Source organism: Triturus cristatus, chromosome 1_1, assembly GCF_964204655.1.
Source record: "Triturus cristatus chromosome 1_1, aTriCri1.1, whole genome shotgun sequence".
NCBI lineage: Eukaryota > Metazoa > Chordata > Amphibia > Caudata > Salamandridae > Triturus > Triturus cristatus.
This window is the reverse complement of record NC_140579.1, coordinates 216,382,557-216,397,087: the sequence shown is the minus strand read 5'-3', so window position 1 is coordinate 216,397,087 and position 14,531 is coordinate 216,382,557. Positions and strand designations below refer to the sequence as shown.

General features: G+C 50.1%; 2 protein-coding genes across 2 annotated transcripts in view; one reads left to right on the top strand and one right to left on the bottom strand.

The window, feature by feature from the left end:
• Positions 1 to 11,584, bottom strand: part of LOC146870011 (NUAK family SNF1-like kinase 2) — a 119,266-nt gene extending 107,682 nt beyond the window's left edge. Inside the window, 1 exon segment of the mRNA XM_085624155.1 lies at positions 11,284 to 11,584. Coding sequence (XP_085480281.1) covers positions 11,284 to 11,469 — 186 coding nt within the window. The 5' untranslated portion in view covers positions 11,470 to 11,584.
• Positions 11,585 to 12,217: 633 nt separating this feature from the next.
• Positions 12,218 to 14,531, top strand: part of LOC146870009 (uncharacterized) — a 145,734-nt gene continuing 143,420 nt past the window's right edge. The window contains exons 1-2 of the mRNA XM_085640894.1: positions 12,218 to 12,254; positions 12,517 to 12,803. Of these exons, the coding sequence (XP_085497020.1) occupies positions 12,218 to 12,254; positions 12,517 to 12,803 (324 nt within the window). The remainder of the gene's footprint in view (positions 12,255 to 12,516; positions 12,804 to 14,531) is intronic.

Below are 14,531 nucleotides of genomic sequence, written 5' to 3'. Positions count from 1 at the left end.
TCGGGTTCCGGAGTAGCGCGCTACTCGCCGAAAAAGCGCTTTGACGCCTCGTCAGGGGTAGTAAGCGCCATTGAAATGCAATTACAATACAATACAATACAATACCTTCAGTGTGGGTGGATTTGGACAACTTCTACAAGCCCTTGATGGGAAGTTTTACAGTGGTTAAGGTGCTTTCATGGGTTTCTGAATATTGTTAAGGAGGCTAAAAGGGCAGAGAGTTGCCTCCATTCAGGTGGGTGAGGACCAGGGCTTTGACTGACACCGACATCTGGAAGGAAGGATGTCTGGAGGCAGAGCTCTTACCATACTGGGACAGGCCCATATCCAGTTACCTGCCATAGATGCAGAAATTACTAGATTCCCCAAACAGTGAATGTAACTGACATCCTACAATAATCACAAACGGGGAAATTCTGTTTTATTTCTGCATGTCAAAGACTGTCTGCCTTCGGGAAGGGACACTTACAGCCAGCCCTTCACCTCCTTTTATAGCGAATGGATGCAAATTCACATAACTTTCTGGGGAAAATAACTGCAGTTTTCACCTAACTAAAGTAAAACCATCTATTTTAGGTGTGGTTTATCTTTCATTTGCTGCCTTCTTCTGGATGCACACCCAACACTCCAGCTTAGGAGTTCGGCACCCACAGAGTGCCACTAGTGTGTTGTGACAAAAGTAGAATATGAAGATGGATTTCCATCCATGTAAAATTAGTGAATTGGCAAAGTGGTACACAGACTACTGTAAATATTGTCCCAAGAATGTAGTTGTCATTTCAGTGGCCAGAGGGCTAGACCCCTCAGGCCAGGCACGGAGCTTAAGAACCACCCACACCACCACATGCCAGGACACATATCCCTGCACTGGACGGAGGGATCAGGCAGAGAAGTCAAAAGAAGGAAGGATCATGGTTAGCCGGGGAATCGCAGGCATGTGTTTCCTGCTACAATGCTGTGGAGGCATCCATAAGTGTGCGGCTGTGAGCAGTATAGAGATATGAACGAGAAGTGCCAAATGTCTGCCCCTCCCAATTTCCACTACAGCAGCTTAGAAATCTGTAGGGTTCCACGGCGCTATGAGGTGCACCAGACTGGTCATCACCAGTTGACACAACAGCTGGCTGTATCTGGTATTCATGAAAAAAGTGAGCCACGTAGTAGGAGTGGGAGCACCAGGGGACCCAAAGCACCTAAGGGAGGAAGCCAAGCCTTGGTCTTGAGGCGAAGGAGCAGGCCTAAGTGAAGCTTTGAGCATCAAACACATGTGGGTACAGGGTGCCTCCCATATCAGAAACCGTGGCTACAGCAGGCCTGCTGACACCATCATCCGTGACACTGTGGTCATATCTTCATGGTTATATGTGCCTCCATCCCTTTACTAGCCCCTCAGAATTTTGGACTAGATTTTGCTGGGTGGCACAGTATCTGAAAGTGAATGAAAGGGTGAAATGTTATTGCTCTGTAACCCAGATAACTTTCTTCTCCCAGGATCACTAGCATGACAACTGATGGCTTCCTTTCACCCGATGCGGGTCATTGTTGCATTTTAGGATGTAGTCTTTGTTCCTTTAATTAATTTTCAGTAAAACAAGTCTCTGCACCTTTTAATGTTTTGTTTAGTATACAGGTGCCTCTGACAAAAAGGGAAACCTGATAGTTACCTTTCAATAGTCTGTCAACTAGTACAACTTAATACATGCAAGGGCATCAACCATAAATTGCAGAGGGAAGCAATTTGTCATCATTCACAACCCAAAACAATTCTTGAGCCCTTCAAATATTTTCCATTAGACCCACCCTTAGTCCCACCTCTAGCCCCGCCTCCTTGCCACGCCCCCAGCTCAATCTGATGAGTACCTGCACTTTTTTTCCCCCATTTAAAGCACTGGCTACAGTGAACCCTGGGGTGTCATCTGCTAGCTATATTCTCCCAGACTTGCTGGGGCCTCTGCTAATCTTCCTCGCGTCCCACACTGTGCCCCGAGCCAGAAGGTCTTACCGCGGCACCTCAGTGAGTCCCTGGGCTTCAGTGAGACCAGCCACTAGGTGTCACCACTGCACCAGTGCATGCCCTCTCCATGACACCCACCGATGCCGCAGCTCATGGTCTACCTACCATGGCCGCACTCCCAACGTTCCCATAGGCCGAGTGACCACTGGTTTCGAATCTGCAATGGTGTCAGCTTTCCCTTCCTGGACTTGGTAAATGTTGTACTGTGACTGGCCACTGGGTGGCACTGATGCTTGCTGGTTCTTTACTCCCTGCCAGTTTGGGGCGTACTATGGCCAGGCAGAAGGGTGATACTTCCTGCGCTAGAGTTTAGCAAAGGCCGTCCCCGAAGGGGACTCGAGGGCCAGCGCCATAATGGCCGCCAGAGCCCAACAAGGAACAGAACTGGTTCTCGCCAGCGAGAAGCACCGCAGGTCGAAACGCCCTGAGGCCCCCGCCCCCCTTCCAAGAACAATAGGAAAAGAGCAAGAGGGGATATAGGACGATGCTTCCCCTGGGGCAGCCCACTTGCACATCATGGGAGCTGGGGGAGCGTCGACAACGATTTTCAAATCGCTTTTTCCCCGCGGCTGCCCTTTCCACCGTCGGGACCCAGGAAACAGCGAAGAAGGAACCCCAGCCATCAGAAAGAACAAGGAATCCAGCTACCATGAGAGAGGTGCAGGGAGTCGGAGGACTGCGTGGCCCACGCTGGGGCATGACAGGACGGAATGGACCGAGGTCGAGAGACGCAGTAGCGACCCCCTGCTCCCCAGGCAGCAGGCGATGACGATGAGGTCCTTGGCGCCGAGAGCAGTCGCAGGGTAAGGGCTCAAGCAGCGGGGGAGCGGATGCGGTCCGTCGGCTGCGCTGCCGACATTGGTGCTGGAAACCAGAGTTCGACCCTCGGGGTCGCGTCCACACCCTGTGATTCTGGGCAAATCACTGAATCTCCCCATGCATGAATGTGTAACGTAACTGGCGTGCATGTAAAGCGCTATCGGTGTGGGTTGCGCTCTCTGTACGCATGGTTGAAGTCCGTTGCCTGGAAGGTGCCTCTCCGACCACCTCACCGTATCTGACCCGCTTCCATGATTGTGGTGAGTGAAACATATTCTGGCTCGGCCCGCTTTTGCTTAGGTCCGTGACAAGGCCACCTCCCGGGTTTTCAAACGCGTCCATGGGGATAGGGCAGGTCTGAGCGACTCTATGGCCACATATACACCATAGCTCGGGAATAACTATTAGTTGTTTTGTTTGAAACACTGGCAGAGTCACTTAGGTGTGATTGCACCTATTTGAAATTATTTTAAACAAGCGTTTGTGAAAAAAAAAAATTTAAAAAACTTGTTGACTATGTTGGCCTACCCAAAAGCCACTCTTTTTCAAAAATCTTAACCTGAAAGTTAACATATATTTGCTTATTGACTTGGAGTTTTGTACTCTATATTCGGATGTATAGGTTTTGCCTCTTAAGTTGATGTAAGACACCCAAGTTGTATATTTCCAGATTGGATGGGTATAGTTCGCTCTTTCACGGTCGCTGCTGCTTTCAGGTGAGGCGCATCCCGGTGGGAGTAGGGTTAGGAGGCGCCTAGTTCTCATACTGTCGACCGAAGCGCACAGTAGTTGCGCACAGTAGTTAACGCCCCCCCCCCCCTTCCGCCCGTCGCCAAGATATATACCGGGTGTAGCAGCTTCCCATGCCCGAGTGCTACAGGTTAGATACAGGAAGCAATTCCCTCTGGCAGCCTTCCGTGGCTAAAAATTCTGCAAGACTCGAGGCCACCGCAGCGCCTGTGGCATACATCAGAGCAACAGCGAGGGGCGCAGACAGAAGGGGGGAAATCCAGTCGACATACTAACGGCTCAGCGAGTTAACCGCTGCCGCCCGGTGTGACCTGTAGGTCACGAGTTCTAATCCTGGCAAGACTGATAAATGCGGTTGATGATACAAACGATATGCAGCAAAAGAGTGAGTGTTCACTTAATAATCCCTGGTAACGCAAACTGTAATTAATGTACAAGAGATTACAAACAGCCTGTGATTCTGGGCAAATCACTTAATCTCGCCATGCCTAACAAAAAATGAATGTGTCCTTAACTGGTCACGAAACCCTCAAAAATGTCTAACCCAACGCACAGTTACAAGATATTGTCTGTACCATTAATTTTGGAGACAATAATAATAAATAGCTCTTAAACACAGTGAATTTTCGTCCTCTGGGACCGGGGTGCATTTCTCACCAAATGCTGGCAAGAGTTTTAAAAAAAAATGAACACAGGGGTGTGGCTTAATGGCTAGGACAGCCCACTTTGAAACCGGGGATCCAGGTTCGAATCTCGGCGTCTGCTCAAAACATCCTATGATTCTGGGCAAATCACGTTACATCCCCGTGCCATAAAATAAATGTGTCCTTTTTGTAAGATAGCATGTGTTCAGAGAAAGAGCTTTAATACCTTCGGGTCGGGCCTGCGCTATATAAAAGCGCCCAAAAAAAACCCGAAGTAAAACGTTTCGCAGACAGGGGGTGCACCACCTGGCAGGAAGTAGTAGCTGAATTAAGCATGCGTGTGTTTGCCTATAATCGCTGTGCTTCACAGCCTTCTGGGGCCCGTGACAGAGTGAGGCTCCAGGAGTAGAACTAAGCAGGTGTGTGTTGCCTATCATCGCCGTGCTTACCAGCCCTCTGGCGCCTGTAAAAGTGTGCCTTTCCAGTAGGTATGGATCAGGCACTCAGAAAGGGAGGACTGTGCTGAAGTTACACAGCGCTTTCATGGGAGCGCCAAGCCTGTATCACCAGGTATCACTGGGGCGATGCCAGAGCAGCCAAGGTGGGGAACTAACCCCTGTGAGCCTACTCTTCTTAGTCGGATCTGGGTCAGGCCACATAAATGATTATCTGTGTGCGTTACGAGAACTACATTGGTTGGCTTCATAGAAGAGCGGGGCGTTATGAGCGCAGTGGAAACAGAAGTACAGGCCCTGTCTTATGAACGAAAACGAGACTTGGCTAATGTGGCTGACGGGCATTTGCCAAGGCAAATATTGAAATGTGATGTTGTTCAAAGGAGATTCACTGATCTTTTGGAACACAGTAGTGTAGCCCTTCAGACAGAGATTTATGAGGGTCACTACATTAACCTTATTGGTCAGTTCGTAAACGCTTCAGGGATCTCCAGGGCGGCGCGCAGTTTGTTCGGTCAGTTCGTAAACGCTTCAGGGATCTCCAGGGCGGCGCGCAGTTTGTTCGCTGCTACGAGGCCCCGGGCTCAAGCCCCTCCCCCTACACCACCCCCCAATAAATAGGGGGGTGCGCAAAAAAAAAAAAAAAAAAAGCTATGCCCCTATGCCTAGCAGGTATGAGCAGTTCTTGGGCAATGCGGCTGGTGCTCATGTATCGCACTCAGTTACCTTCCAGCAGAGTACGCGCTAGATGAAAGCAGCAGAATACAAACCATGGGGGTTTAAGTGCGACTGGATAGTTTCACAGCTAGATGTGTAGGCACCAACCGGGAGCAGAGGACTCTAGACGTTAGAAGCCCCAACGACACGTGATCGGAAGTGTTCACCGGGTGCTAACGTGAGGGCCACTGCGAAATTACATCCACTAAAAGGGGCCAGCGTCCATAGAGGAGAATGAGCTTACACACCCATCAAGTGAAGTGCAAAGGGGGACACTAAGTTATTTATATGCCGATATGCTGGGCAGGTATTTGAGAAAGGTGTGCGAGAGATGGAAGGTTGTAGAAAAACCAGGTCACAGGATGATAGATTAGAAGAACATACCTAGGTCGAGGCCTTTCCTTGCCTCAGGACCACCGGTTCAAACCCCTGTTCATCCTGCCGAAAAGAAAAAAAAAGAAAAATACACCAGGGCAAGGGCACACGAGGGTTCCCCATTCAAGTGCAGGAACAAATTAATAACCTTTACATATACGCGGGCATCTGCCCATCTGCCCTTGTGCCCCCGGCAGCGCTAACTCCGGTTTTTACCCCCCCCCCGGAGCAGGAAATAAGTACAGTACAGCCTGGGGGATACTAATCAGGATTACTGGTTTCACAGTGACACTTACCAGGGGAGCCTGCCTGGGGCATTGGTGAAGTAGAGGATGTTATTTAATGAATGTATGCTGTATCACGCCTTCACAAGCGGTATCTGACTGTCTCCCAATTTTTTATTCATGTATGACCCATGGCGAGAGGAGACAGTACTGTAAGACACCGAAGAAGGACACAGGTGTGCCAGGGCATAAGGGCAAAGATGGAGCAGAGCACATCATTGCATTTGTGGGAAGAGTGCTGGCGGAGTTGACCAGATGTGGGGGGGGAGCCGCAGGAAGACGTAAGCCTCCCTGGCGGCGTGGCGGAAACAACAAGTGTATTGCTTTGGTATGGGAGCACACCGACAGGGCGGTGTGTAGAAGGAGGGCCACTCACTCTGGGATGCCGCACGGCAGGGTGAGTACGCCTGACAAAATCGGGGTAGCAAACGGAGACAGCGCTCGCAGCCCAGCCCCCGCCAGAAGGTGGGGCACAAAAGAGACTAACAAGGTAGCGAGTTGGGGCCTAACTCCGGGGAAAGGCTACCCCCCACACGCAAAGGGGCGTGGTAAACAACAAAGAACAATCTACGAGCTGTCAGGGTGATTTACGACCCTAGGAGTTGCAAATGAGCAAAAGACAAACCAGTGATTTATGGCCAGCCGATGATTTATGGCAGATGATTTATGATGCTCATGCAGAATGATTTATGACAGCGAAATGACGACAGATTGTGACAGAATGATTTATGACATACCGATGATTTATGACCCATGATTTATGGCTGCTGATTTATGGTGATCAGGCAGAAGGATTTATGGCAACAAAATAAGGACCAATTGTGGCAGAATGATTTATGACCCATGATTTGTGATGTCTAGCTGACAAAGTGTGACATCCAATTTGTAATGTGTGACAATGATTTATGACCCCGGCCCCCAAGGGGGTGTCCAGGGGAGTTGTACGAGTGTGACGTATGTAATAAGTAAGAAAAACTGCAGCCAACAACGACCACCAAATACGACGTCTGTTGGATGTGTTTAGTTATGCAGATGCACAAGTATGGTACGGTTCCTGGAATGGGCGCAGTGCGGCCGCTATGGCCTCTGCGGGGCTTCGGCCAGTACCTCTGCTAAAGGAACAAATGCTTCCCTCCCACACCTTGCCTCCCTAGAGGCCCTCCGTGCTGAAGCGTGTGACCTCGCTTCTCGGACAGGATCTATTGCAGCAGTCCCTGATCCCGGTATCACACCCGGGGCGTCACAGCAGGCCTCCGAGGGAGCCACCGCTGAACATGTGGCGCGAGGGTCTAGTGTTAAACTACCTGGACTGCGGCGGGAGAGCGGTGTGTACATACTTACAGGGCCGGATTAGCCGCTGCGCTTCCCCCACCTCTGGATGAATAAACAGCAGTTGGTGCCAGGGAGACAGAAAGCTGACATACCAAACACCAGAGGGGAGGGGCAGTTGGGGTCAAGAGGCACCTGACCCGTGCTGTGCCAACGCAGCTCTCTAGGGTTTCATCCCATGACGTCCCTGTCCCTACCGCCATGCCCAGCTCAGGGCCCACCGCAGCTCTTTCTCTAGTCTGCACGTCTCAACAGTAACAAATACACGGAAAAGCACATACCCTGGAAAACAGGCGTCTTCTCCTTCCAGAGCATGCGGCAGGCTGATTTGCTGGAATCTACCAATATGGATTTTTAAATGGAACCAGTGCTTTAAATGGGCCGGTACCGAGTAGCGGTACTTTTTTATTTTGGGAGGGAGAGTACCGGCACTTCTCAAGAGAAATGCTATACTTTTAATTTACCGGCACTTCTCAGAAACAAGCAGGTACTCTGCTATAGAGTACCTGCACTTCTATTTTTCCATTTCAAGCACTGCATGGAACCAATAAAGTGCCCTTCCGGGAGCACATGAGAACCCAATATTGACATTCGGTACCCTCCGTGGAAGACGCCCAGAGCCACTGACAGGGCAGGGATGTAGTCGGGTCAATGAAACACTGGTATAGTGCGGTGGAGTAACCCCCACCACCTCAAAAATCAGCAGATCTTTCCAAGACACTATCCAGTGGTGTAGCCAGGGTGCCGTGGGGCCTGGTGATAGCAACGGAAATAGACCCTCTACCTACTGGTTGGTTAGTAAACGGTCATAATTTAAATGCAATGTTCACCCAACACCTCTAGGCCCTGGTGCCACTGCACCTGCTGCACTATTTCTACCGATGCCAATATCATACGATCTCAAAATGCAGGCCCAGTGCAAGGGCTTAAACACTCTGGGGCAGATTTACAAGCCCCTTGCGCCACTTTTGAGTCACTTTTAACATGGGAAAAGTGACGCAAAAGTGGCGCAAGCATACATGCCAACATTTCAGAAAGCAAAGTGGGAGATTTTTTAGAAAAAAATCGGGAAATGGGGCCATGAATCGTGTTACTGTCATGTATGGGTTTTGGAAGTGAGCTGCTGCAGGATCGGACATTTGAAACGCAAATGCAGGTTTTTTTCTTACCTGTCAGAAGCATGGAGCGAGTGCAACGGCAGGCAGAGAGTGGGTGATGCAAGTGTTGTGCACTGGCCTGGCAGGTTGCTGGCAGTGCATACACCAAACCCCTCCCCCCAAACCTCGTGTGTGTCATCCCGGGCTGAAACAGCTTCGGGCAGGGCACACACACATCCGCACCCGAGTACTTCAAAGGTCTTTAAAAGATCATTCGCTTGTTAATGGGGCTTTGTTGGTTTTTCACCCCTCCTAGAGCCCCTGCATCGCCACTGACTATTGCTGGAAGAATTAGCACGTTACACAATACCAAGTCCTGTCTGCTGAAACCCCGAGGAATCGGGTTTCTGGATGGTTGAGACGGGAGGCGGGAGACTAGCCTTGAAATCGGTAGTCTCCCGCCTGAATCGGGAGGGTTGGCATGTCTGCGCAAGGGGCTTGTAAATCTGCCCCTCTACCTCTCCAGCTGTGCTGCGGATGACAATCGTTAGAAATATACACGTGAAAATTCCTCTGCTAAACAAGACATGGTTTCACTACCCCTCGCAGCACCCCAGAAACACACAGAAGGATACATTCTGGAATTCGCTCCCCACCCCTCATCCCGGAGTCTCCTGGTATTCCCCAATAGAAGGCTCAGCTGAAGGGCGAGGGATGGGGGTACCCTGTTACCTTGGTTTCCAGATGTTGTGGTGTTTCTTTTGTCATTCGCAACTGTAGGGGGGGGGGTTGAGTCGCCAAACAGCTTTGATCGAGAGCATGTCAGACTGTCAGTGTGTACTTTGGGAGGTGGGTTTCTGATAGTAAACATTACATATACGTTACCAGGCCTCTCTTCCAGGAAACGAACATTTTCCCTGCAGTTCGCAGCACTTTACCGTGTACGTATCACTCGCTTTGACGTCGTTCCCAAGAGCTTTCGCAGAGTGTGGGGGAGCGGGACCAGGACGGAATAAAGCCGGGGTTGTGAGGGCGTGCGATCACCCCACGGGTATCAAGGCTAGGACACAGGCTTTCTATTGCACTGGCTCGTAATCTGACCCCATACATTCCCATACCGTAAACCTGCTATTATGTCGCGTACTGTTTACAATCAAATACATATTCATGTTCCGCATCAACTTTTTAAATCCCGAATAAATTCTGTAAATCTAGATTAGTTAATCTACCAAATGAAGATTAGAACGTGCATTCACAGTCTACAGTGCTTGAAAAGGAAATATACAAGTGTAGGCGCTCGCTGTATCAGAGTACCTGTTTGCTACTGAGAAGTACAGAAAGAAGCTTGAGAAACAGGGCCCAATTGAGACGCATTATATTGGTCGTTTATAATGATTGCCATAGAAAGCGTGAGGGGAAGGGGGGGCGAGGGGGGTTAGTCAAACGCTTAAACCCCCTCCCAAGGGTCATTTGTCTAATTTGAATGTTATAGAACGGTAACCCCTTGAGTTATGAGCTCAAAGACTGGCACAGAGATAAACCACACTCCCATTAAATGAAAGTTAGGATTTGCCAGTTGTCAGGTAAGGCAGCTCCCCCACTCCAGGTAATGCGGGCGTTACCAAAGACCGGTCCAATGCACAGCCCTGTGCCCCTGCAGGTAGCCATGTAAACCTATTACCTGGCTCAAAAAGCACGTCTCTTGGGCTTTAAACAACAATTGTTTAAATAAAGAAATACGTGCACATAATTCCCTCTAAAACACAAATTAAGGGAAATGTAGAAGAAACGGAACATCTGCATCATCTGCACAGTGCATGCCCGTGTAACCCCAGAACAAATGCCAGTATACACCGAGGACATTAATAAATAAGGTATTGTTTTCAGTATGGAGGATGCCTGAAATAAAATGAGGGTGCATCTTCTATTCTAATCAAACCGCATGCAAAGAAAATGGCAACGGCTAGGGGCCGGATATAATAATGAAAACAATCCCTGGTGCCCGGTTAACACTCATTGGTACAAACATTATGCTAGGGGCGCTTTTTCAGCTCGCCGAGTCACCCTTACATTGAGAGTGCGCGCCCGCCACTGGCCAGAGCCTCTGCGGCCATTTCCCCCCTCAGCACTTTGGTGCCAGCAGATGGAGCTGGGAGATACGAACTAAGACGGAGACGTCAAGCCTGGTGCACTAAACCTGGCACAGCCAGACCCAGTAGCCATAGTGCCGCGAGGCATCCTTTCACCCAGCACTCCTGCATCAGCATCCCGGGGGAGGCCAAGCATGCACTGCGCCTTACTGTCAGAGCCAACAGCAATGGGTTCACAAGGAACCTTCAACCTACCAGCCATGGAGATCTCATATCCTGGAGGGAAAGGTGGGCAGAGGCCGGCAGCCCTGGCTCAGCAGCGCGTGTCCATTCATGAAAGCGACTGTAACTTCTTACAGAACCAACACTAATAGGCCCACGAGGAGCCTCCACCCCAGCAGCCATGGACCCCCATCACCCCAGCAGCCATGGATCCCCATTCCTGAAGGTGCCCCACAACTCGGCTACCTGTATCAGCATCTCCGGGGCGGGACATACCCTCGATGACCCGCAATGAAATTGAAAGTAGGCTCAACAACCCCCTCACAAGAGTTTGCCCATCCGAAGGGCCACATACCGTTCCGCCGAGGGGCCAAATTACCCCAGCAGGGTCTACCAACTCTCATTCCGCTCCCTCACCCCCTCTCCAGGGCCTCCATCGCCCCGAGGGCGCGCGCTCCTGCTGCCCCCGTGCAGCCCCGGCTCTCACCACTCTGCCGCTCCGCTCCCTGGCCTTCTTCACCTTCCCGTAGGTGCCCTTCCCCAGAGTCTCCAGGAACTCGTAGCGGTGCTTGAGGTTGTGTTTGTGGAGGTGCCGCTTCACTGCCTGTTTCTTCTGGGGGGACTTGAAGAGCAGCATCCCCTGCAGGGCCGAAAAAATGACCGGGCTTTCCATGCCACGAGTGAGGGGAAGCTGAGGTGTGTCTGCTGAGGATGTCTGCTAGTGGGTGTGTGCTCCCAAGTTTCTGTAGTAAAGTCGGCAGCTCCCCGGCGATTGTCTCGCACCTTCTGCTCGTTCCACTCCTGGCTTCACTGTATCAGCTCTGTTCTAACTCCGCCCCGGCGTTCATTGGCTACGCCAGCCGCCCACTGTCCTTATCCCCGCCCCCTGGGCTGACAGTCCACAATCAGTCGAGTCTGAGGTTAGCTATACAGTTCAGTGGTGGCTGGTGGAATTTGAAAGTCGTGAGACCAGTTTTTGGAGTGCAAACAAATGCAGTGAACAAACTTGATATTTCTGGGGGATTGACGGGTTCGCTGCCTGACAACATTTAAAACAAGCATTTACAATGCAATTGGTCTCGCAACTGCGAGATTTTGAGCTATTTTGGCTTTGTAAATGGCAATGCCTTTTATAATATTAAAAGGAATTGTCATTTACAATACCAATAGGTCAAACTTCGCCAAAAGTGAGACCTATTGTAATGCAGAGCACGAGTACAGTGTCCCTGAAGCGGGAGCCGTGCTCACCTGTAAAGTTAAAAAAAAAAAGAGAGAGCGCGCAGTGTCTCTGAAGTGGGCGCTGCCCTCACTAGTAAAGTTTTAAAAAAATGTAAGAAACTGGGCGCGGTGTCCCTAAAGCGGCGCCCAGCTCAGCATACAAGTTTATTAAAAAAATAAATGAATAAAAGGTAAAAGAAAGCATGGAGGTCCTGAAGCGGACGCGCATTTTTCTTAAAAGTAATTAAGACCTACGCACTCTCCAGTGAACACTGGGGGTCAAATCTCCCTTTCAGTGTTCTTAAAGTGGGCCTTGGTGGTTTACTCTCCATCTTGTGGTTGTAAAGTCCACCTCATCCTCAGAACGACATCGGAGGAAGGGGGCGGCGTCAAACCTGAATCTTGCTTGCGGCCTCGCACATGTATGCGTGAGATAGGTGTATTCCTCTGTTCGCGTGTGCCCTATAAAGCCCTGTTAGATCATGCTGTTCACTGTTCTAAGAGTGTTCTAGAGTCTGTGTTCAGCTAAGCTTCGGTCTGGGATGCTCCAATAACACCTCGCTGTCTGGTGACTGCTCATCATCATCATCATCACAGCTTTGCTTACGTCTTCCTCGCTGTAACAGCTGCCTTGCTAAGGACACGAAGGCAAACAACGGAGCAAACAACGGAGCAGCGATTGGAGCTGCGGAACTGTGGAAACGGGCAAACAGGCAAACGGGAGACAGGAGACGTGGAAACATCGTGGTAGCATCGCTGAGACGAGTGAGAGAGTCAGCGGATGCTCGGGTGAGTGCGAGCGTGAGCGGAGAAAACTGCGGAGAACTCGAAACCGCTAACCGCTCCTCCCCTCTTCCCTCTCCGCATCCCGGTCCGGCCCGACTAGGCTCTACTTTCATGTTGTTTAAGCCTGCCTAGAACATAACCCTTTCACCCTTTCACCCGGCGGGTTGCTTTTTAAAAAAAAAAAATCCTGGAAAGACCCTTGCTGGACCCCCGCTGGAAGACCCCGTTGGGGGTTGTAGGAGACCTGCCGGTGATTGTTATTGACTGTGGGGTGTGAACGCAAGTGCTTTTGCACTTTAACAGGCAGCCGCAGCAAGTGTGTGCCCCAGGTGTCTTGGGGAAGTGAATTGACTAGTTCAGGTACAGCCTGCAAAATCAGCATTGAGTGCTTTTGAACACCTCACTTGTTTGGCACCTCACGATCTGTAATCGGTCCATCCGGACTACTGTTGTTGGGAGAGGGGGTGGTGCTACGAGGAAAGTTGGGCACTCACTGTTACCAGTGGGAATTCTTTTTTTGGAGCCAATTTGTCGCATTTTGGACTTTTGGACTTACGGAGCACTTGGGGGATATTTCCTGTGTGTTCCTGCTGCCTGGTCCCCCCCGCCGTCGCACTCCTTACTGCGACCGCAGAGTGGGGGGATTACAGGCCCCACAAACCCTTTGTGGCTCCGCCCCCTCCTGTCCGGAGGCGCAGAAAAGGAACGGCACTTCTCCCGCAACGCGGGATCGCACGTGGGGGCTAAGCCCAGGCAAAGGGCGGGCCCTCTGTGTTCTTTAGAGGCTGAAGTAGACTGGGCTGGGCCTACTTATTTATATTTTATTTTATTTGCATTTGAACTTCCTCATTTGTTTAGTGTTATATATTCTGCGTCGTATTATGACGGTGTAAACATTGTCTCTCTGGCCAGGAACTCACCGTAACTTACCTCCAAATATTCAACCTTTTAACTGTTATTAATTGTATTCTTCGGGGTTACGGTTTCCCCAGCTCTTCACGTCTAAGGATGACGGCTAAAAAGTTACGTTCGGGGAGACTATTGGGGGGAAGGTCTTGCATGAAGACAAGATCCAACCCCCTTAGAAACAAGGCCGTTAGTAATTTGTTATTAAAGGGTCAATGCCAGCTGCTGCAATTCTGGGAAAAACCCAAGGATAAGGAATTGTTAAATGTTGCAAATAAAGTCTTTGACACAGCTTCTCCATCTGGCACAGCCCTTATGGAGCTCAAGAAGGTCCCTCCTTTGGTGAAGGAAGAATATTCAGACTCCCTGATTACTGAGGAATCTTGCCCAGCGCCCCCTGAAATGACTGGTGTCATTAAGTGTTCTGCTTCTAATTCTGAGGGTGGGCAACAAAATAATGTGTCTGCAAACTATAAAATGTTTTTATCCAATGATCCCATGGGAGGTTTACAGCCAAAGGGGGGCGGTAAGGGGGACTCTCAGTTGTCGAGTATTGACCTGGAGCTTTGTGGTCGATACCTAACTGATGGTACTCTGAAATCATTTGAAGCTATTAAATCCCCGACCGGCGCTACTCCAGCTGGTCTTCTGCTTTATAGCAGTACCCCCTCCTTAAAATCGCTAGATATTTCCTCACAGTATAACATCTCAAAGAGTCCATTGCTTAATATATCCGGCATTGGTCCCATGAGTCCTCCAGGTTTTGATAAATCGGAAAAAACGATTTCTAAATCCCTGATTGCATTGGAACATTTGCTGGCATCT